This window comes from Chiloscyllium plagiosum, unplaced genomic scaffold (genome assembly GCF_037043375.1).
Source record: "Chiloscyllium plagiosum isolate Xiang-an unplaced genomic scaffold, Cpla_swu_hap1 HiC_scaffold_44, whole genome shotgun sequence".
Classification (NCBI taxonomy): domain Eukaryota; kingdom Metazoa; phylum Chordata; class Chondrichthyes; order Orectolobiformes; family Hemiscylliidae; genus Chiloscyllium; species Chiloscyllium plagiosum.
The window spans coordinates 8,687,746-8,709,440 of NW_028270182.1; the positions used below are offsets into that span (position 1 = coordinate 8,687,746).

Consider the following 21,695-nt stretch of genomic DNA (forward strand, 5'->3'; position numbering starts at 1 on the left):
GAAATTTAACCTGACAAACTGCTGTCTAGAATTGACGATAATGGTAAAGCGGTTTTGAGAATTTCCGATGAAATTCGGAGATTGGCCCGTGTGCCAGTACAATCTTGGCGTCCTCTTAGTGGCATCGGATGGTGGGATGGTCTCCTAGGTGGTAGCTGGTGGCGCACGGCGTTGCTGGTGGTTGGGGGCGGCATGATTCTTCTTCTCGTATTACCCTGCCTAACTCCCTGTATTCAGTTTTAATTCAGAAAAATATTTCCCGACTCCAGGCAGTGGTGGTTCCACAACATGGGACACGGGAACTTAAAGTGATGTTGCTGCGAAAGACCAAGGATTTCCCGGGCCCTTGAGGGAAGGGGGGGCTTATCTTGGTCAGGCACATCTTAAAGAAAAGAAAAGGGTGGAATTGTGAGAGGTAATTTCGGTTTAAACTTTAAGATGTGCCTGGACCACAGACTGATCTATAATAAAAGACAAAACTTTTGTTTCTTTTCTAACAACCATTTTATATACTCAAAAGTAGAATAGTTTAAATTGTGCAGAATGCTGACAATTTGTGAGCGACAGTAAAAACAAGCAGGCTCTTGATTGATTAAGCCATTCACACAGCAGGGAAGGATAAGTCCTTGACTGATAAGACTACAGGGTGAGAAAAACAACAACTTTAGAGGCTCTGAAGACATTTGTTGCAGAATTTGTGATAAAAATAATGATGTTTTTAAGAATGTGAACCTCATGGCTTGTTGGAGCCAAGGAGAGGAGGGACTTGTGCTGTATATAATGGGAGACTTTGTAAGCCTCAGCGCGCCTTTTCTTTAAGGGTGCCCGACTCTGCAGACTTGACTTGTTAATAAAACTTTGTTTTCCTGAATTTGTCTAGAGCGATTATTGAGAAGCGATTTTCGTTTCTAACACAGACACATCCTCCTGCGCCCACCCACACAACAGGTTCCCCATCCACCCTCCACGCATTGTCACAGCGTGGTTGTCGGTTCTTGGCGATCGAAGTTTATTTGCGCCCTCTGACAATCGCAACAGAGATGTCTTTACTCAGTGGGGTTCAATGCAGTCTCTGATGGTCACTGGTTCAGAGGGAAGCAGTTCAGCGGCACAGATAACACTCAGCGGGCTTCACCAGGAAGCACTTACCACAAGGGCTTATGCAGAGAGACAGGCCGTCAAGCATCACCCAAAACATTGACTCCACCATCCTCAGCCTCCTGCCTGTCTCCTTGCTGTGTTCCCTCAGCCTCCTGCCTGTCTCCTTGCTGTGTTCCCTCAGCCTCCTGCCGGTCTCGTCACTGTGTTCCCTCAGCCTCCTGCCTGTCTCCTTGCTGTGTTCCTTCAGCCACCTGCCTGTCTCCTTGCTGTGTTCCCTCAGCCTCCTGTCTGTCACCTGTTGTGTTCCCTCAGCCTCCTGCCTGTCTCCTTGCAGTGTTCCCTCAGCCTCCTGCCTGTCTCCTTGCTGTGTTCTCCTCAGCCGCCTGCCTGTCTCCTTGCTGTGTTCCCTCAGCCTCCTGCCTGTCTCCTTGCTGTGTTCACTCGGTCTCCTGCCTGTCTCCTTGCAGTGTTCCCTCAGCCTCCTGCATGTCTCCTTGCTGTGTTCTCTCAGCCTCCTGCCTGTCTCCTTGCTGTGTTCCCTCAGCCTCCTGCCTGTCTCCTTGCTGTGTTCCCTCAGCCTCCTGCCTGCCTCCTTCCTGTGTTCCCTCAGCCTCCTGCCTGTCTCCTTGCTGTGTTCCCTCAGCCTCCTGCCTGTCTCCTTGCTGTGTTCCCTCAGCCTCCTGCCTGTCTCCTTGCTGTGTTCTCCTCAGCCTCCTGCCTGCCTCCTTGCTGTGTTCCCTCAGCCTCCTGCCTGTCTCCTTGCGGTGTTCCCTCAGCCTTTTGCCTGTCTCCTTGCTGTGTTCCCTCAGCCTCCTGCCTGCCTCCTTCCTGTGTTCCCTCAGCCTCCTGCCTGTCTCTTTGCTGTGTTCCCTCAGCCTCCTGCCTGTCTCCTTGCTGTGTTCCCTCAGCCTCCCGCCTGTCTCCTTGCTGTGTTCCCTCAGCCTCCTGCCTGTCTCCTTGCTGTGTTCCCTCAGCCTCCTGCCTGTCTCCTTGCTATGTTCCCTCAGCCTCCTGCCTGTCTCCTTGCTGTGTTCCCTCAGCCTCCTGCCTGTCTCCTTGCTGTGTTCCCTCAAACGTCTGCCTGTCCCCTTGCTGTGTTCCCTCAGCCTCCTGCCTGTCTCCTTGCTGTGTTCCCTCAGCCTCCTGCCTGTCTCCTTCCTGTGTTCCCTCAGCCTCCTGCCTGTCCCCTTGCTGTGTTCCCTCAGCCTCCTGCCTGTCTATTTGCTGTGTTCCCTCAGTCTCCTGCCTGTCTCCTTGCTGTGTTCCCTCAGCCTCCTGCCTGTCTCCTTGCTATGTTCCCTCAGCCTCCTGCCTGTCTCCTTGCTGTGTTCCATCAGCCTCATGCCTGTCTCCTTGCTGTGTTCCCTCAAACGTCTGCCTGTCCCCTTGCTGTGTTCCCTCAGCCTCCTGCCTGTCTCCTTGCTGTGTTCCCTCAGCCTCCTGCCTGTCTCATTCCTGTGTTCCCTCAGCCACCTGCCTGTCTCCTTGCTCTGTTCCCTCAGCCTCCTGCCTGTCTATTTGCTGTGTTCCCTCAGCCTCCTGCCTGTCTCCTTGCTGTGTTCCCTCAGCCTCCTGACTGTCTCCTTGCTATGTTCCCTCAGTCTCCTGCCTGTCTCCTTGCTGTGTTCCTTCAGCCTTCTGCCTGCCTCCTTGCTGTGTTCCCTCAGCCTCCTGTCTGTCACCTTGCTGTGTTCCCTCAGCCTCCTGCCTGTCTCCTGCTGTGTTCACTCAGCCTCCTGCCTGTCTTCTTGCTGTGTTCCCTCAGCCTCCTGCCTGTCTCCTTGCTGTGTTCCCCCAGCCTCCTGCCTGTCTCCTTGCTGTGTTCCCTCAGCCTCCTGCCTGTCTCCTTGCTGTGTTCCCTCAGCCTCCTGCCTGTCTCCTTGCTGTGTTCTCCTCAGCCTCCTGCCTGTCTCCTTGCTGTGTTCCCTCACCCTCCTGCCTGTCTCCTTGCGGTGTTCCCTCAGCTTTTTGCCTGTCTCCTTGCTGTGTTCCCTCAGCCTCCTGCCTGTCTCCTTGCTGTGTTCCCTCGGTCTCCTGCCTGTCTCCTTGCTGTGTTCCCTCAGCCTCCTGCTGCCTCCTTGCTGTGTTCTCTCAGCCTCCTGCCTGTCTCCTTGCTGTGTTCCCTCAGCCTCCTGCCTGTCTCCTTCCTGTGTTCCCTCAGCCTCCTGCCTGCCTTCTTCCTGTGTTCCCTCAGCCTCCTACCTGTCTCCTTGCTGTGTTCCCTCAAACGTCTGCCTGTCCCCTTGCTGTGTTCCCTCAGCCTCCTGCCTGTCTCCTTGCTGTGTTCCCTCAGCCGCCTGCCTGTCTCCTTGCTGTGTTCCCTCAGCCTCCTGCCTGTCTCCTTGTTGTGTTCCCTCAGTCTCCTGCCTGTCTCCTTGCTGTGTTCCTTCAGCCTCCTGCCTGCCTCCTTGCTGTGCTCCCTCAAACGTCTGCCTGTCTCCTTGCTGTGTTCCCTCAGCCTCCTGCCTCTCTCCTTGCTATGTTCCCTCAGCCTCATGCCTGTCTACTTGCAGTGTTCCCTGAAACGTCTGCCTGTCCCCTTGCTGTGTTCCCTCAGCCTCCTGCCTGTCTCCTTGCTGTGTTCCCTCAGCCTCCTGCCTGTCTCCTTGCTGTGTTCCCTCAAACGTCTGCCTGTCCCCTTGCTGTGTTCCCTCAGCCTCCTGCCTGTCTATTTGCTGTGTTCCCTCAGCCTCCTGCCTGTCTCCTTGCTGTGTTCCTTCAGCTTCCTGCCTGCCTCCTTGCTGTGTTCCCTCAGCCTCCTGTCTGTCACCTTGCTGTGTTCCCTCAGCCTCCTGCCTGTCTCCTGCTGTGTTCACTCAGCCTCCTGCCTGTCTTCTTGCTGTGTTCCCTCAGCTTCCTGCCTGTCTCCTTGCTGTGTTCCCTCAGCCTCCTGCCTGCCTCCTTGCTGTGTTCCATCAGCCTCCTGCCTGTCTCCTTGCTGTGGTCCTTCAGCCTCCTGCCTGTCTCCTTGCTGTGTTCCCTCAGCCAGCTGCCTGTCTCCTTGCTGTGTTCCCTCAGCCTGCTGCCTGTCTCCTTGCTGTGTTCTCTCAGCCTCCTGCCTGTCTCATCACTGTGATCCCTCCGCCAGCTGCCGGTCTCCTTGCTGTGTTCCCTCAGCCTGCTGCCTGTCTCCTTGCTGTGTTCTCTCAGCCTCCTGCCTGTCTCCTTGCTGTGTTCCCTCAGCCTCCTGCCTGTCTCCTTGCGGTGTTCCCTCAGCCTCCTGCCTGTCTCCTTGCTGTTTTCCCATGGCATCCTGCCTGTCTCCTTGCTGTGTTCCCTCAGCCTCCTGCCTGTCTACTTGTTGTGTTCCCTCAGCCTCCTGCCTGTCTCCTTGCTGTGTTCCCTCAGCCTCCTGCCTGTCTCCTTGCTGTGATCCCTCAGCATTCTGCCTGTCTCCTTCCTGTGTTCCCTCAGCCTGCTGCCTGTCTCCTTGCTGTGTTCTCCTCAGCCTCCTGCCTGTCAACTTGCTGTGTTCCCTCAGCCTCCTGCCTGTCTCCTTGCTGTGTTCCCTCTGCCTCCTGCCTGTCTGTTTGCTGTGTTCCCTCAGCCTCCTGCCTGTCCCCTTACTGTGTTCCCTCAGCCTCCTGCCTGTCCCCTTGCTGTGTTCCCTCAGCCTCCTGCCTGCCTCCTTCCTGTGTTCCCTCAGCCTCCTGCCTGCCTCCTTCCTGTGTTCCCTCAGCCAGCTGCCGGTCTCCTTGCTGTGTTCTCTCAGCCTCCTGCCTGTCTGCTTGCTGTGCTTCCTCAGCCTCCTGCATGTCTCCTTGCTGTGTTCCCTCGGTCTCCTGCCTGTCTCCTTGCTGTGTTCCCTCAGCCTCCTGGCTGTCTCCTTGCTGTGTTCCCTCGGTCTCCTGCCTGTCTCCTTGCTGTGTTCCCTCAGCCTCCTGCCTGTCTCCTTGCTGTGTTCCCTCGGTCTCCTGCCTGTCTCCTTGCTGTGTTCCCTCAGCCTCCTGGCTGTCTCCTTGCTGTGTTCCCTCAGCCTCCTGCCTGTCTCCTTGCTGTGTTCCCTCAGCCTCCTGCCTGTCACTTGATGTGTTCCCTCACCCTCCTGCCTGTCTCCTTGCTGTGTTCCCTCAGCCTCCTGCCTGCCTCCTTGCTGTGTTACCTCAGCCTCCTGCTCGTCTCCTTCCTGTGTTTCCTCAGTCTCCTGCCTGCCTCCTTGCTGTGTTCCCTCAGCCTCCTGCCCGTCTCCTTGCTGTGTTCTCCCAGTCTCCTGCCTGTCTCCTTGCTGTGTTCCCTCAGCCTCCTGCCTGTCCCCTTGTTGTGTTCCCTCAGCCTCCTGCCTGTCTCCTTGCTGTGTTCCCTCAGCCTCCTGCCTGTCTCCTTGCTGTGATCCCTCAGCATTCTGCCTGTCTCCTTCCTGTGTTCCCTCAGCCTCCTGCCTGTCTCCTTGCTGTGTTCTCCTCAGCCTCCTGCCTGTCAACTTGCTGTGTTCCCTCAGCCTCCTGCCTGTCTCCTTGCTGTGTTCCCTCTGCCTCCTGCCTGTCTGTTTGCTGTGTTCCCTCAGCCTCCTGCCTGTCCCCTTACTGTGTTCCCTCAAACATCTGCCTGTCCCCTTGCTGTGTTCCCTCAGCCTCTGCCTGCCTCCTTCCTGTGTTCCCTCAGCCTCCTGCCTGCCTCCTTCCTGTGTTCCCTCAGCCAGCTGCCGGTCTCCTTGCTGTGTTCTCTCAGCCTCCTGCCTGTCTCCTTGCTGTGCTTCCTCAGCCTCCTGCCTGTCTCCTTGCTGTGTTCCCTCAGGCTCCTGGCTGTCTCCTTGCTGTGTTCCCTCGGTCTCCTGCCTGTCTCCTTGCTGTGTTCCCTCACCCTCCTGATTGCCTCCTTGCTGTGTTACCTCAGCCTCCTGCCTGTCTCCTTGCTGTGTTCCCTCGGTCTCCTGCCTGTCTCCTTGCTGTGTTCCCTCAGCCTCCTGCCTGTCTCCTTGCTGTGTTCCCTCAGCCTCCTGCCTGTCTCCTTGCTATGTTCCCTCAGCCTACTGCCTGTCTCCTTGCTGTGTTCCCTCAGCCTCCTGCCTGTCTCCTTGCTGTGTTCCCTCAAACTTCTGCCTGTCCCCTTGCTGTGTTCCCTCAGCCTCCTGCCTGTCTCCTTGCTGTGTTCCCTCAGCCTCCTGCCTGTCTCCTTCCTGTGTTCCCTCAGCCTCCTGCCTGTCCCCTTGCTGTGTTCCCTCAGCCTCCTGCCTGTCTATTTGCTGTGTTCCCTCAGCCTGCTGCCTGTCTCCTTGCTGTGTTCTCCTCAGCCTCCTGCCTGTCTCCTTGCTGTGTTCCCTCACCCTCCTGCCTGTCTCCTTGCTGTGTTCCCTCAGCCTCCTGCCTGTCTCCTTGCTGTGTTCCCTCAGCCTCCTGCCTGTCTCCTTGCTGTGTTCCTTCAGCCTCCTGCCTGCCTCCTTGCTGTGCTCCCTTAAACGTCTGCCTGGCTCCTTGCTGTGTTCCCTCAGCCTCCTGCCTCTCTCCTTGCTATGTTCCCTCAGCCTCATGCCTGTCTACTTGCTGTGCTCCCTCAAACGTCTGCCTGTCCCCTTGCTGTGTTCCCTCAGCCTCCTGCCTGTCTCCTTGCTGTGTTCCCTCAGCCTCCTGCCTGTCTCCTTGCTGTGTTCCCTCAAACGTCTGCCTGTCCCCTTGCTGTGTTCCCTCAGCCTCCTGCCTGTCTATTTGCTGTGTTCCCTCAGCCTGCTGCCTGTCTCCTTGCTGTGTTCTCCTCAGCCTCCTGCCTGTCTCCTTGCTGTGTTCCCTCACCCTCCTGCCTGTCTCCTTGCTGTGTTCCCTCAGCCTCCTGCCTGTCTCCTTGCTGTGTTCCCTCAGCCTCCTGCCTGTCTCCTTGCTGTGTTCCTTCAGCCTCCTGCCTGCCTCCTTGCTGTGCTCCCTCAAACGTCTGCCTGGCTCCTTGCTGTGTTCCCTCAGCCTCCTGCCTCTCTCCTTGCTATGTTCCCTCAGCCTCATGCCTGTCTACTTGCTGTGCTCCCTCAAACGTCTGCCTGTCCCCTTGCTGTGTTCCCTCAGCCTCCTGCCTGTCTCCTTGCTGTGTTCCCTCAGCCTCCTGCCTGTCTCCTTGCTGTGTTCCCTCAAACGTCTGCCTGTCCCCTTGCTGTGTTCCCTCAGCCTCCTGCCTGTCTATTTGCTGTGTTCCCTCAGCCTCCTGCCTGTCTCCTTGCTGTGTTCCTTCAGCTTCCTGCCTGCCTCCTTGCTGTGTTCCCTCAGCCTCCTGTCTGTCACCTTGCTGTGTTCCCTCAGCCTCCTGCCTGTCTCCTGCTGTGTTCACTCAGCCACCTGCCTGTCTTCTTGCTGTGTTCCCTCAGCTTCCTGCCTGTCTCCTTGCTGTGTTCCCTCAGCCTCCTGCCTGCCTCCTTGCTGTGTTCCATCAGCCTCCTGCCTGTCTCCTTGCTGTGGTCCTTCAGCCTCCTGCCTGTCTCCTTGCTGTGTTCCCTCAGCCAGCTGCCTGTCTCCTTGCTGTGTTCCCTCAGCCTGCTGCCTGTCTCCTTGCTGTGTTCTCTCAGCCTCCTGCCTGTCTCATCACTGTGATCCCTCAGCCAGCTGCCGGTCTCCTTGCTGTGTTCCCTCAGCCTGCTGCCTGTCTCCTTGCTGTGTTCTCTCAGCCTCCTGCCTGTCTCCTTGCTGAGTTCCCTCAGCCTCCTGCCTGTCTCCTTGCGGTGTTCCCTCAGCCTCCTGCCTGTCTCCTTGCTGTGTTCTCTCAGCCTCCTGCCTGTCTCATCACTGTGATCCCTCAGCCAGCTGCCGGTCTCCTTGCTGTGTTCCCTCAGCCTGCTGCCTGTCTCCTTGCTGTGTTCTCTCAGCCTCCTGCCTGTCTCCTTGCTGAGTTCCCTCAGCCTCCTGCCTGTCTCCTTGCGGTGTTCCCTCAGCCTCCTGCCTGTCTCCTTGCTGTTTTCCCTTGGCATCCTGCCTGTCTCCTTGCTGTGTTCCCTCAGCCTCCTGCCTGTCTACTTGTTGTGTTCCCTCAGCCTCCTGCCTGTCTCCTTGCTGTGATCCCTCAGCATTCTGCCTGTCTCCTTCCTGTGTTCCCTCAGCCTCCTGCCTGTCTCCTTGCTGTGTTCTCCTCAGCCTCCTGCCTGTCAACTTGCTGTGTTCCCTCAGCCTCCTGCCTGTCTCATCACTGTGATCCCTCAGCCAGCTGCCGGTCTCCTTGCTGTGTTCCCTCAGCCTGCTGCCTGTCTCCTTGCTGTGTTCTCTCAGCCTCCTGCCTGTCTCATCACTGTGATCCCTCAGCCAGCTGCCTGCCTCCTTCCTGTGTTCCCTCAGCCTCCTGCCTGCCTCCTTCCTGTGTTCCCTCAGCCAGCTGCCTGCCTCCTTCCTGTGTTCCCTCAGCCTCCTGCCTGCCTCCTTCCTGTGTTCCCTCAGCCAGCTGCCGGTCTCCTTGCTGTGTTCTCTCAGCCTCCTGCCTGTCTGCTTGCTGTGCTTCCTCAGCCTCCTGCCTGTCTCCTTGCTGTGTTCCCTCAGCCTCCTGCCTGTCTCCTTGCTGTGTTCCCTCGGTCTCCTGCCTGTCTCCTTGCTGTGTTCCCTCAGCCTCCTGCCTCTCTCCTTGCTATGTTCCCTCAGCCTCATGCCTGTCTACTTGCTGTGTTCCCTCACCCTCCTGCCTGTCTCCTTGCTGTGTTCCCTCAGCCTCCTGCCTGTCTCCTTGCTGTGTTCCCTCAGCCTCCTGCCTGCCTCCTTGCTGTGTTACCTCAGCCTCCTGCCTGTCTCCTTCCTGTGTTTCCTCAGTCTCCTGCCTGCCTCCTTGCTGTGTTCCCTCAGCCTCCTGCCTGTCTCCTTGCTGTGTTCCCTCAGCCTCCTGCCCGTCGCCTTGCTGTGTTCTCCCAGTCTCCTGCCTGTCTCCTTGCTGTGTTCCCTCAGCCTCCTGCCTGTCCCCTTGTTGTGTTCCCTCAGCCTCCTGCCTGTCTCCTTGCTGTGTTCCCTCAGCCTCCTGCCTGTCTCCTTGCTGTGATCCCTCAGCATTCTGCCTGTCTCCTTCCTGTGTTCCCTCAGCCTCCTGCCTGTCTCCTTGCTGTGTTCTCCTCAGCCTCCTGCCTGTCAACTTGCTGTGTTCCCTCAGCCTCCTGCCTGTCTCCTTGCTGTGTTCCCTCTGCCTCCTGCCTGTCTGTTTGCTGTGTTCCCTCAGCCTCCTGCCTGTCCCCTTACTGTGTTCCCTCAAACATCTGCCTGTCCCCTTGCTGTGTTCCCTCAGCCTCTGCCTGCCTCCTTCCTGTGTTCCCTCAGCCTCCTGCCTGCCTCCTTCCTGTGTTCCCTCAGCCAGCTGACGGTCTCCTTGCTGTGTTCTCTCAGCCTCCTGCCTGTCTCCTTGCTGTGCTTCCTCAGCCTCCTGCCTGTCTCCTTGCTGTGTTCCCTCGGTCTCCTGCCTGTCTCCTTGCTGTGTTCCCTCAGCCTCCTGCCTGCCTCCTTACTGTGTTACCTCAGCCTCCTGCCTGTCTCCTTGCTGTGTTCCCTCGGTCTCCTGCCTGTCTCCTTGCTGTGTTCCCTCAGCCTCCTGCCTGTCTCCTTGCTGTGTTCCCTCAGCCTCCTGCCTGTCTCCTTGCTATGTTCCCTCAGCCTCCTGCCTGTCTCCTTGCTGTGTTCCCTCAGCCTCCTGCCTGTCTCCTTGCTGTGTTCCCTGAAACGTCTGCCTGTCCCCTTGCTGTGTTCCCTCAGCCTCCTGCCTGTCTCCTTGCTGTGTTCCCTCAGCCTCCTGCCTGTCTCCTTCCTGTGTTCCCTCAGCCTCCTGCCTGTCCCCTTGCTGTGTTCCCTCAGCCTCCTGCCTGTCTATTTGCTGTGTTCCCTCAGCCTCCTGCCTGTCTCCTTGCTGTGTTCCCTCAGCCTCCTGCATGTCTCCTTGCTATGTTCCCTCAGCCTCCTGCCTGTCTCCTTGCTGTGTTCCATCAGCCTCCTGCCTGTCTCCTTGCTGTGTTCCCTCAAACGTCTGCCTGTCCCCTTGCTGTGTTCCCTCAGCCTCCTGCCTGTATCCTTGCTGTGTTCCCTCAGCCTCCTGCCTGTCTCCTTCCTGTGTTCCCTCAGCCTCCTGCCTGTCTCCTTGCTGTGTTCCCTCAGCCTCCTGCCTGTCTATTTGCTGTGTTCCCTCAGCCTCCTGCCTGTCTCCTTGCTGTGTTCCCTCAGCCTCCTGCCTGTCTCCTTGCTATGTTCCCTCAATCTCCTGCCTGTCTCCTTGCTGTGTTCCTTCAGCCTTCTGCCTGCCTCCTTGCTGTGTTCGCTCAGCCTCCTGTCTGTCACCTTGCTGTGTTCCCTCAGCCTCCTGCCTGTCTCCTGCTGTGTTCACTCAGCCTCCTGCCTGTCTTCTTGCTGTGTTCCCTCAGCCTCCTGCCTGTCTCCTTGCTGTGTTCCCCCAGCCTCCTGCCTGTCTCCTTGCTGTGTTCCCTCAGCCTCCTGCCTGTCTCCTTGCTGTGTTCCCTCAGCCTCCTGCCTGTCTCCTTGCTGTGTTCCCTCAGCCTCCTGCCTGTCTCCTTGCGGTGTTCCCTCAGCTTTTTGCCTGTCTCCTTGCTGTGTTCCCTCAGCCTCCTGCCTGTCTCCTTGCTGTGTTCCCTCGGTCTCCTGCCTGTCTCCTTGCTGTGTTCCCTCAGCCTCCTGCCTGTCTCCTTCCTGTGTTCCCTCAGCCTCCTGCCTGCCTTCTTCCTGTGTTCCCTCAGCCTCCTGCCTGTCTTCTTGCTGTGTTCCCTCAAACGTCTGCCTGTCCCCTTGCTGTGTTCCCTCAGCCTCCTGCCTGTCTCCTTGCTGTGTTCCCTCAGCCTCCTGCCTGTCTCCTTGCTGTGTTCCCTCAGCCTCCTGCCTGTCTCCTTGTTGTGTTCCCTCAGTCTCCTGCCTGTCTCCTTGCTGTGTTCCTTCAGCCTCCTGCCTGCCTCCTTGCTGTGCTCCCTCAAACGTCTGCCTGTCTCCTTGCTGTGTTCCCTCAGCCTCCTGCCTCTCTCCTTGCTATGTTCCCTCAGCCTCATGCCTGTCTACTTGCTGTGCTCCCTCAAATGTCTGCCTGTCCCCTTGCTGTGTTCCCTCAGCCTCCTGCCTGTCTCCTTGCTGTGTTCCCTCAGCCTCCTGCCTGTCTCCTTGCTGTGTTCCCTCAAACGTCTGCCTGTCCCCTTGCTGTGTTCCCTCAGCCTCCTGCCTGTCTATTTGCTGTGTTCCCTCAGCCTTCTGCCTGTCTCCTTGCTGTGTTCCTTCAGCTTCCTGCCTGCCTCCTTGCTGTGTTCCCTCAGCCTCCTGTCTGTCACCTTGCTGTGTTCCCTCAGCCTCCCGCCTGTCTCCTGCTGTGTTCACTCAGCCTCCTGCCTGTCTTCTTGCTGTGTTCCCTCAGCTTCCTGCCTGTCTCCTTGCTGTGTTCCCTCAGCCTCCTGCCTGCCTCCTTGCTGTGTTCCATCAGCCTCCTGCCTGTCTCCTTGCTGTGGTCCTTCAGCCTCCTGCCTGTCTCCTTGCTGTGTTCCCTCAGCCAGCTGCCTGTCTCCTTGCTGTGTTCCCTCAGCCTGCTGCCTGTCTCCTTGCTGTGTTCTCTCAGCCTCCTGCCTGTCTCATCACTGTGATCCCTCAGCCAGCTGCCGGTCTCCTTGCTGTGTTCCCTCAGCCTGCTGCCTGTCTCCTTGCTGTGTTCTCTCAGCCTCCTGCCTGTCTCCTTGCTGTGTTCCCTCAGCCTCCTGCCTGTCTCCTTGCTGTGTTCCCTCAGCCTCCTGCCTGTCTCCTTGCGGTGTTCCCTCAGCCTCCTGCCTGTCTCCTTGCTGTTTTCCCATGACATCCTGCCTGTCTCCTTGCTGTGTTCCCTCAGCCTCCTGCCTGTCTACTTGTTGTGTTCCCTCAGCCTCCTGTCTGTCTCCTTGCTGTGTTCCCTCAGCCTCCTGCCTGTCTCCTTGCTGTGATCCCTCAGCATTCTGCCTGTCTCCTTCCTGTGTTCCCTCAGCCTCCTGCCTGTCTCCTTGCTGTGTTCTCCTCAGCCTCCTGCCTGTCAACTTGCTGTGTTCCCTCAGCCTCCTGCCTGTCTCCTTGCTGTGTTCCCTCTGCCTCCTGCCTGTCTGTTTGCTGTGTTCCCTCAGCCTCCTGCCTGTCCCCTTACTGTGTTCCCTCAGCCTCCTGCCTGTCTCCTTGCTGTGTTCCCTCAGCCTCCTGCCTGCCTCCTTCCTGTGTTCCCTCAGCCTCCTGCCTGCCTCCTTCCTGTGTTCCCTCAGCCAGCTGCCGGTCTCCTTGCTGTGATCTCTCAGCCTCCTGCCTGTCTGCTTGCTGTGCTTCCTCAGCCTCCTGCCAGTCTCCTTGCTGTGTTCCCTCAGCCTCCTGGCTGTCTCCTTGCTGTGTTCCCTCAGCCTCCTGCCTGTCTCCTTGCTGTGTTCCCTCAGCCTCCTGCCTGTCACTTGATGTGTTCCCTCCCCCTCCGGCCTGTCTCCTTGCTGTGTTCCCTCAGCCTCCTGCCTGTCTCCTTGCTGTGTTCCCTCAGCCTCCTGGCTGTCTCCTTGCTGTGTTCCCTCAGCCTCCTGCCTGTCTCCTTGCTGTGTTCCCTCAGCCTCCTGCCTGTCACTTGATGTGTTCCCTCACCCTCCGGCCTGTCTCCTTCCTGTGTTCCCTCAGCCTCCTGCCTGTCTTCTTGCTGTGTTCCCTCGGTCTCCTGCCTGTCTCCTTGCTGTGTTCCCTCAGCCTCCTGGCTGTCTCCTTGCTGTGTTCCCTCAGCCTCCTGCCTGTCTCCTTGCTGTGTTCCCTCAGCCTCCTGCCTGTCTCCTTGCTATGCTTCCTCAGCCTCCTGCCTGTCTCCTTGCTGTGTTCCCTCAGCCTCCTGCCTGTCTCCTTGCTGTGTTCCCTCGGTCTCCTGCCTGTCTCCTTGCTGTGTTCCCTCAGCCTCCTGGCTGTCTCCTTGCTGTGTTCCCACAGCCTCCTGCCTGTCTCCTTGCTGTGTTCCCTCAGCCTCCTGCCTGTCACTTGATGTGTTCCCTCACCCTCCTGCCTGTCTCCTTGCTGTGTTCCCTCAGCCTCCTGGCTGTCTCCTTGCTGTGTTCCCTCAGCCTCCTGCCTGTCTCCTTGCTGTGTTCCCTCAGCCTCCTGCCTGTCACTTGATGTGTTCCCTCACCCTCCTGCCTGTCTCCTTGCTGTGTTCCCTCAGCCTCCTGCCTGTCTCCTTGCTGTGTCACCTCAGCCTCCTGCCTGTCTCCTTCCTGTGTTTCCTCAGTCTCCTGCCTGCCTCCTTGCTGTGTTCCCTCAGCCTCCTGCCTGTCTCCTTGCTGTGTTCCCTCAGCCTCCTGCCCGTCTCCTTGCTGTGTTCTCCCAGTCTCCTGCCTGTCTCCTTGCTGTGTTCCCTCAGCCTCCTGCCTGTCCCCTTGTTGTGTTCCCTCAGCCTCCTGCCTGTCTCCTTGCTGTGTTCCCTCAGCCTCCTGCCTGTCTCCTTGCTGTGTTCTCCTCAGCCTCCTGCCTGTCAACTTGCTGTGTTCCATCAGCCTCCTGCCTGTCTCCTTGCTGTGTTCCCTCTGCCTCCTGCCTGTCTGTTTGCTGTGTTCCCTCAGCCTCCTGCCTGTCCCCTTACTGTGTTCCCTCAAACATCTGCCTGTCCCCTTGCTGTGTTCCCTCAGCCTCCTGCCTGCCTCCTTCCTGTGTTCCCTCAGCCTCCTGCCTGCCTCCTTCCTGTGTTCCCTCAGCCAGCTGCCGGTCTCCTTGCTGTGTTCTCTCAGCCTCCTGCCTGTATCCTTGCTGTGCTTCCTCAGCCTCCTGCCTGTCTCCTTGCTGTGTTCCCTCAGCCTCCTGGCTGTCTCCTTGCTGTGTTCCCTCGGTCTCCTGCCTGTCTCCTTGCTGTGTTCCCTCAGCCTCCTGGCTGTCTCCTTGCTGTGTTCCCTCAGCCTCCTGCCTGTCTCCTTGCTGTGTTCCCTCAGCCTCCTCCCTGTCTCCTTGCTGTGTTCCCTCAGCCTCCTGCCTGTCTCCTTGCTGTGTTCCTTCAGCCTCCTGCCTGCCTCCTTGCTGTGTTCCCTCAAACGTCTGCCTGTCTCCTTGCTGTGTTCCCTCAGCCTCCTGCCTATCTCCTTGCTATGTTCCCTCAGCCTCATGCCTGTCTACTTGCTGTGCTCCCTCAAACGTCTGCCTGTCTCCTTGCTGTGTTCCCTCAGCCTCCTGCCTGTCTCCTTGCTGTGTTCCCTCAGCCTCCTGCCTGTCTCCTTGCTGTGTTCCCTCAAACGTCTGCCTGTCCCCTTGCTGTGTTCCCTCAGCCTCCTGCCTGTCTATTTGCTGTGTTCCCTCAGCCTCCTGCCTGTCTCCTTGCTGTGTTCCTTCAGCTTCCTGCCTGCCTCCTTGCTGTGTTCCCTCAGCCTCCTGTCTGTCACCTTGCTGTGTTCCCTCAGCCTCCTGCCTGTCTCCTGCTTTGTTCACTCAGCCTCCTGCCTGTCTTCTTGCTGTGTTCCCTCAGCTTCCTGCCTGTCTCCTTGCTGTGTTCCCTCAGCCTCCTGCCTGCCTCCTTGCTGTGTTCCCTCAGCCTCCTGCCTGTCTCCTTGCTGTGGTCCTTCAGCCTCCTGCCTGTCTCCTTGCTGTGTTCCCTCAGCCAGCTGCCTGTCTCCTTGCTGTGTTCCCTCAGCCTCCTGCCTGTCTCCTTGCTGTGTTCCCTCAGCCTCCTGCCTGTCTCATCACTGTGATCCCCCAGCCAGCTGCCGGTCTCCTTGCTGTGTTCCCTCAGCCTGCTGCCTGTCTCCTTGCTGTGTTCTCTCAGCCTCCTGCCTGTCTCCTTGCTGTGTTCCCTCAGCCTCCTGCCTGTCTCCTTGCGGTGTTCCCTCAGCCTCCTGCCTGTCTCCTTGCTGTGTTCCCTTGGCATCCTGCCTGTCTCCTTGCTGTGTTCCCTCAGCCTCCTGCCTGTCTCCTTGTTGTGTGCCCTCAGCCTCCTGCCTGTCTCCTTGCTGTGTTCCCTCAGCCTCCTGCCTGTCTCCTTGCTGTGTTCCCTCTGCCTCCTGCCTGTCTGTTTGCTGTGTTCCCTCAGCCTCCTGCCTGTCCACTTACTGTGTTCCCTCAAACATCTGCCTGTCCCCTTGCTGTGTTCCCTCAGCCTCCTGCCTGCCTCCTTCCTGTGTTCCCTCAGCCTCCTGCCTGCCTCCTTCCTGTGTTCCCTCAGCCAGCTGCCGGTCTCCTTGCTGTGTTCTCTCAGCCTCCTGCCTGTCTGCTTGCTGCGCTTCCTCAGCCTCCTGCCTGTCTCCTTGCTGTGTTCCCTCAGCCTCCTGCCTGTCTCCTTGCTGTGTTCCCTCGGTCTCCTGCCTGTCTCCTTGCTGTGTTCCCTCAGCCTCCTGGCTGTCTCCTTGCTGTGTTCCCTCAGCCTCCTGCCTGTCTCCTTGCTGTGTTCCCTCAGCCTCCTGCCTGTCACTTGATGTGTTCCCTCAGCCTCCTGGCTGTCTCCTTGCTGTGTTCCCTCAGCCTCCTGCCTGTCTCCTTCCTGTGTTTCCTCAGTCTCCTGCCTGCCTCCTTGCTGTGTTCCCTCAGCCTCCTGCCTGTCTCCTTCCTGTGTTTCCTCAGTCTCCTGCCTGCCTCCTTGCTGTGTTCCCTCAGCCTCCTGCCTGCCTCCTTGCTGTGTTCCCTCAGCCTCCTGCCTGTCTCCTTGCTGTGTTACCTCAGCCTCCTGCCTGTCTCCTTCCTGTGTTTCCTCAGTCTCCTGCCTGCCTCCTTGCTGTGTTCCCTCAGCCTCCTGCCTGTCTCCTTGCTGTGTTCCCTCAGCCTCCTGCCTGTCTCCTTCCTGTGTTTCCTCAGTCTCCTGCCTGCCTCCTTGCTGTGTTACCTCAGCCTCCTGCCTGTCTCCTTGCTGTGTTCCCTCAGCCTCCTGCCCGTCTCCTTGCTGTGTTCTCCCAGTCTCCTGCCTGTCTCCTTGCTGTGTTCCCTCAGCCTCCTGCCTGTCCCCTTGTTGTGTTCCCTCAGCCTCCTGCCTGTCTCCTTGCTGTGCTCCCTCAGCCTCCTGCCTGTCTCCTTGCTGTGATCCCTCAGCATTCTGCCTGTCTCCTTCCTGTGTTCCCTCAGCCTCCTGCCTGTCTCCTTGCTGTGTTCTCCTCAGCCTCCTGCCTGTCTCCTTGCTGTGTTCCCTCTGCCTCCTGCCTGTCTGTTTGCTGTGTTCCCTCAGCCTCCTGCCTGTCCCCTTACTGTGTTCCCTCAAACATCTGCCTGTCCCCTTGCTGTGTTCCCTCAGCCTCCTGCCTGCCTCCTTCCTGTGTTCCCTCAGCCTCCTGCCTGCCTCCTTCCTGTGTTCCCTCAGCCAGCTGCCGGTCTCCTTGCTGTGTTCTCTCAGCCTCCTGCCTGTCTCCTTGCTGTGCTTCCTCAGCCTCCTGCCTGTCTCCTTGCTGTGTTCCCTCAGCCTCCTGGCTGTCTCCTTGCTGTGTTCCCTCGGTCTCCTGCCTGTCTCCTTGCTGTGTTCCCTCAGCCTCCTGCCTGTCTCCTTGCTGTGTTCCCTCAGCCTCCTGCCTGTCTCCTTGCTGTGTTCCCTCAGCCTCCTGCCTGTCTCCTTGCTGTGTTCCCTCAGCCTCCTGCCTGTCTCCTTGCTGTGTTCCCTCAGCCTCCTGCCTGTCTCCTTGCTGTGTTCCCTCAGTCTTCTGCCTGTCTCCTTGCTGTGTTCCCTCAGCCAGCTGCCTGTCTCCTTCCTGTGTTCCCTCAGCCTCCTGCCTGTCTCATCACTGTGATCCCTCAGCCAGCTGCCGGTCTCCTTGCTGTGTTCTCTCAGCCTCCTGCCTGTCTCCTTGCTGTGTTCCCTCAGCCTCCTGCCTGTCTCCTTGCTGTGTTCCTTCAGCTTCCTGCCTGCCTCCTTGCTGTGTTCCCTCAGCCTCCTGTCTGTCACCTTGCTGTGTTCCCTCAGCCTCCTGCCTGTCTCCTGCTGTGTTCACTCAGCCTCCTGCCTGTCTTCTTGCTGTGTTCCCTCAGCTTCCTGCCTGTCTCCTTGCTGTGTTCCCTCAGCCTCCTGCCTGCCTCCTTGCTGTGTTCCCTCAGCCTCCTGCCTGTCTCCTTGCTGTGGTCCTTCAGCCTCCTGCCTGTCTCGTTGCTGTGTTCCCTCAGCGAGCTGCCTGTCTCCTTGCTGTGTTCCCTCAGCCTCCTGCCTGTCTCCTTGCTGTGTTCCCTCAGCCTCCTGCCTGTCTCATCACTGTGATCCCTCAGCCAGCTGCCGGTCTCCTTGCTGTGTTCCCTCAGCCTGCTGCCTGTCTCCTTGCTGTGTTCTCTCAGCCTCCTGCCTGTCTCCTTGCTGTGTTCCCTCAGCCTCCTGCCTGTCTCCTTGCGGTGTTCCCTCAGCCTCCTGCCTGTCTCCTTGCTGTGTTCCCTTGGCATCCTGCCTGTCTCCTTGCTGTGTTCCCTCAGCCTCCTGCCTGTCTCCTTGCTGTGATCCCTCAGCATTCTGCCTGTCTCCTTCCTGTGTTCCCTCAGCCTCCTGCCTGTCTCCTTGCTGTGATCCCTCAGCATTCTGCCTGTCTCCTTCCTGTGTTCCCTCAGCCTCCTGCCTGTCTCCTTGCTGTGTTCTCCTCAGCCTCCTGCCTGTCAACTTGCTGTGTTCCCTCAGCCTCCTGCCTGTCTCCTTGCTGTGTTCCCTCTGCCTCCTGCCTGTCTTTTTGCTCTGTTCCCTCAGCCTCCTGCCTGTCCCCTTACTGTGTTCCCTCAAATATCTGCCTGTCCCCTTGCTGTGTTCCCTCAGCCTCCTGCCTGCCTCCTTCCTGTGTTCCCACAGCCTCCTGCCTGCCTCCTTCTTGCGTTCCCTCAGCCAGCTGCCGGTCTCCTTGCTGTGTTCTCTCAGCCTCCTGCCTGTCTGCTTGCTGCGCTTCCTCAGCCTCCTGCCTGTCTCCTTGCTGTGTTCCCTCGGTCTCCTGCCTGTCTCCTTGCTGTGTTCCCTCAGCCTCCTGGCTGTCTCCTTGCTGTGTTCCCTCAGCCTCCTGCCTGTCTCCTTGCTGTGTTCCCTCAGCCTCCTGCCTGTCACTTGATGTGTTCCCTCACCCTCCTGCCTGTCTCCTTGCTGTGTTCCCTCAGCCTCCTGCCTGTCTCCTTGCTGTGTTACCTCAGCCTCCTGCCTGTCTCCTTCCTGTGTTTCCTCAGTCTCCTGTCTGCCTCCTTGCTGTGTTTCCTCAGCCTCCTGCCTGTCTCCTTGCTGTGTTCCCTCAGCCTCCTGCCTGTCACTTGATGTGTTCCCTCACCCTCCTGCCTGTCTCCTTGCTGTGTTCCCTCAGCCTCCTGGCTGTCTCCTTGCTGTGTTCCCTCAGCCTCCTGGCTGTCTCCTTGCTGTGTTCCCTCAGCCTCCTGCCTGTCTCCTTGCTGTGTTCCCTCAGCCTCCTGCCTGTCACTTGATGTGTTCCCTCACCCTCCTGCCTGTCTCCTTGCTGTGTTCCCTCAGCCTCCTGCCTGTCTCCTTGCTGTGTTCCCTCGGTCTCCTGCCTGTCTCCTTGCTGTGTTCCCTCAGCCTCCTGGCTGTCTCCTTGCTGTGTTCCCTCAGCCTCCTGCCTGTCTCCTTGCTGTGTTCCCTCAGCCTCCTGCCTGTCACTTGATGTGTTCCCTCACCCTCCTGCCTGTCTCCTTGCTGTGTTACCTCAGCCTCCTGCCTGTCTCCTTCCTGTGTTTCCTCAGTCTCCTGCCTGCCTCCTTGCTGTGTTCCCTCAGCCTCCTGCCTGTCTCCTTGCTGTGTTCCCTCAGCCTCCTGCCCGTCTCCTTGCTGTGTTCTCCCAGTCTCCTGCCTGTCTCCTTGCTGTGTTCCCTCAGCCTCCTGCCTGTCCCCTTGTTGTGTTCCCTCAGCCTCCTGCCTGTCTCCTTGCTGTGTTCCCTCAGCCTCCTGCCTGTCTCCTTGCTGTGATCCCTCAGCCTCCTGCCTGTCTCCTTGCTGTGTTCTCCTCAGTCTCCTGCCTGTCAACTTGCTGTGTTCCCTCAGCCTCCTGCCTGTCTCCTTGCTGTGTTCCCTCTGCCTCCTGCCTGTCTGTTTGCTGTGTTCCCTCAGCCTCCTGCCTGTCCCCTTACTGTGTTCCCTCAAACATCTGCCTGTCCCCTTGCTGTGTTCCCTCAGCCTCCTGCCTGCCTCCTTCCTGTGTTCCCTCAGCCTCCTGCCTGCCTTCTTCCTGTGTTCCCTCAGCCAGCTGCCGGTCTCCTTGCTGTGTTCTCTCAGCCTCCTGCCTGTCTCCTTGCTGTGCTTCCTCAGCCACCTGCCTGTCTCCTTGCTGTGTTCCCTCAGCCTCCTGGCTGTCTCCTTGCTGTGTTCCCTCAGCCTCCTGCCTGTCTCCTTGCTGTGTTCCCTCAGCCTCCTGGCTGTCTCCTTGCTGTGTTCCCTCAGCCTCCTGCCTGTCACCTTGATGTGTTCCCTCACCCTCCTGCCTGTCTCCTTGCTGTGTTCCCTCAGCCTCCTGCCTGTCTCCTTGCTGTGTTCCCTCAGCCTCCTGCCTGTCACCTTGATGTGTTCCCTCACCCTCCTGCCTGTCTCCTTGCTGTGTTCCCTCAGCCTCCTGCCTGTCTCCTTGCTGTGTTACCTCAGCCTCCTGCCTGTCTCCTTCCTGTGTTTCCTCAGTCTCCTGCCTGCCTCCTTGCTGTGTTCCCTCAGCCTCCTGCCTGTCTCCTTGCTGTGTTCCCTCAGCCTCCTGCCCGTCTCCTTGCTGTGTTCTCCCAGTCTCCTGCCTGTCTCCTTGCTGTGTTCCCTCAGCCTCCTGCCTGTCCCCTTGCTGTGTTCCCTCAGCCTCCTGCCTGTCTCCTTGCTGTGTTCCCTCTGCCTCCTGCCTGTCTGTTTGCTGTGTTCCCTCAGCCTCCTGCCTGTCCCCTTACTGTGTTCCCTCAAACATCTGCCTGTCCCCTTGCTGTGTTCCCTCAGCCTCCTGCCTGCCTCCTTCCTGTGTTCCCTCAGCCTCCTGCCTGCCTTCTTCCTGTGTTCCCTCACCCTCCTGCCTGTCCCCTTGCTGTGTTCCCTCAGCCTCCTGCCTGTCTCCTTGCTGTGTTCCCTCAGCCTCCAGCCTTTCTACTTCCTGTGTTCCCTCAGCCTCCTGCCTGTCTCCTTCCTGTGTTTCCTCAGTCTCCTGCCTGCCTCCTTGCTGTGTTCCCTCAGCCTCCTGCCTGTCTCCTTGCTGTGTTCCCTCGGCCTCCTGCCCGTCTCGTTGCTGTGTTCTCCCAGTCTCCTGCCTGTCTCCTTGCTGTGTTCCCTCAGCCTCCTGCCTGTCCCCTTGCTGTGTTCCCTCAGCCTCCTCCCTGTCTCCTTGCTGTGTTCCCTCAGCCTCCTGCCTGCCTCCTTCCTGTGTTCCCTCAGCCTCCTGCCTGCCTCCTTGCTGTATTCACTCAGCCTCCTGCCTGTCTCCTTGCTGTGTTCCCTCAGCCTCCTCCCTGTCTCCTTGCTGTGTTCCCTCAGCCTCCTGCCTGCCTCCTTCCTGTGTTCCCTCAGCCTCCTCCCTGCCTCCTTGCTGTGTTCCCTCGGTCTCCTGCCTGTCTCCTTGCTGTGTTCCCTCAGCCTCCTGCCTGTCTCCTTGCTGTGTTCCCTCAGCCTCCTGCCTGTCTGTTACCTTGATGTGTTCTCCCAGCCTCCTGCCTGTCTCCTTGCTGTGTTCCCTCAGCCTCCTGCCTGTCACCTTGATGTGTTCCCTCACCCTCCTGCCTGTCTCCTTGCTGTGTTCCCTCAGCCTCCTGCCTGTCTCCTTGCTGTGTTCCCTCAGCCTCCTGCCTGCCTCCTTGCTGTGTTACCTCAGCCTCCTGCCTGTCTCCTTCCTGTGTTTCCTCAGTCTCCTGCCTGCCTCCTTGCTGTGTTCCCTCAGCCTCCTGCCTGTCTCCTTGCTGTGTTCCCTCAGCCTCCTGCCCGTCTCCTTGCTGTGTTCTCCCAGTCTCCTGCCTGTCTCCTTGCTGTGTTCCCTCAGCCTCCTGCCTGTCCCCTTGCTGTGTTCCCTCAGCCTCCTGCCTGTCTGCTTGCTGTGTTCCCTCAGGCTCCAGCCTTTCTACTTCCTGTGTTCCCTCAGCCTCCTGCCTATCCCCTTGCTGTGTTCCCTCAGCCTCCTGCCTGTCGCCTTGCTGTGTTCCCTCAGCCTCCTGCCTGTAACCTTGCTGTGTTCCCTCAGCCTCCTGCCTGTCTCCTTGTTGTGTTCCCTCAGCCTCCTGCCTGTCGCCTTGCTGTGTTCCCTCAGCCTCCTGCCTGTAACCTTGCTGTGTTCCCTCAGCCTCCTGCCTGTCTCCTTGTTATGTTCCCTCAGCCTCCTGCCTGTCTCCTTGTTGTGTTCCCTCAGCCTCCTGTCTGTCACCTTGCTGTGTTCCCTCAGCCTTTTGCCTGTCTCCTTGCTGTGTTCTACCAGTCTCCTGCCTGTCTCCTTGCTGTGTTCCCTCAGCCTCCTGCCTGTCCCCTTGCTGTGTTCCCTCCGTCTCCTGTCTGTCTCCTTGCTGTGTTCCCTCAGCCTCCTGCCTGACTCCTTGCTGTGTTCCCTCAGCCTCCTGCCTGTCTCCTTGCTGTGTTCCCTCAGCCTCCTGCCTGTCTCCTTGTGGTGTTCCCTCAGCCTCCTGCCTGTCTCCTTGCTGTGTTCCCTCATCCTCCTGCCTGTCCCCTTGCTGTGTTCCCTCAGCCTCCTGCCTGTCTCCTTGCTGTGTTCCCTCAGCCTCCTGCCTGTCTCCTTGCTGTGTTCCCTCAGCCTCCTGCCTTTCTCCTTGCTGTTTTCCCTCTGCCTCCTGCCTGTCTCCTTGTGGTGTTCCCTCAGCCTCCTGCCTGTCTCCTTGCTG

At 58.7% G+C, this 21,695-nt stretch overlaps 1 protein-coding gene across 1 annotated transcript in view; it reads right to left on the bottom strand.

Annotated features, from left to right (window-relative positions):
- Positions 1-362: 362 nt before the first annotated feature.
- LOC122544429 (SPRY domain-containing SOCS box protein 4-like) overlaps positions 363-21,695 on the bottom strand; it is a 37,319-nt gene continuing 15,986 nt past the window's right edge. The window contains exon 2 of the mRNA XM_087982691.1: positions 363-639. Coding sequence (XP_087838817.1) covers positions 602-639 — 38 coding nt within the window. The 3' untranslated portion in view covers positions 363-601. The remainder of the gene's footprint in view (positions 640-21,695) is intronic.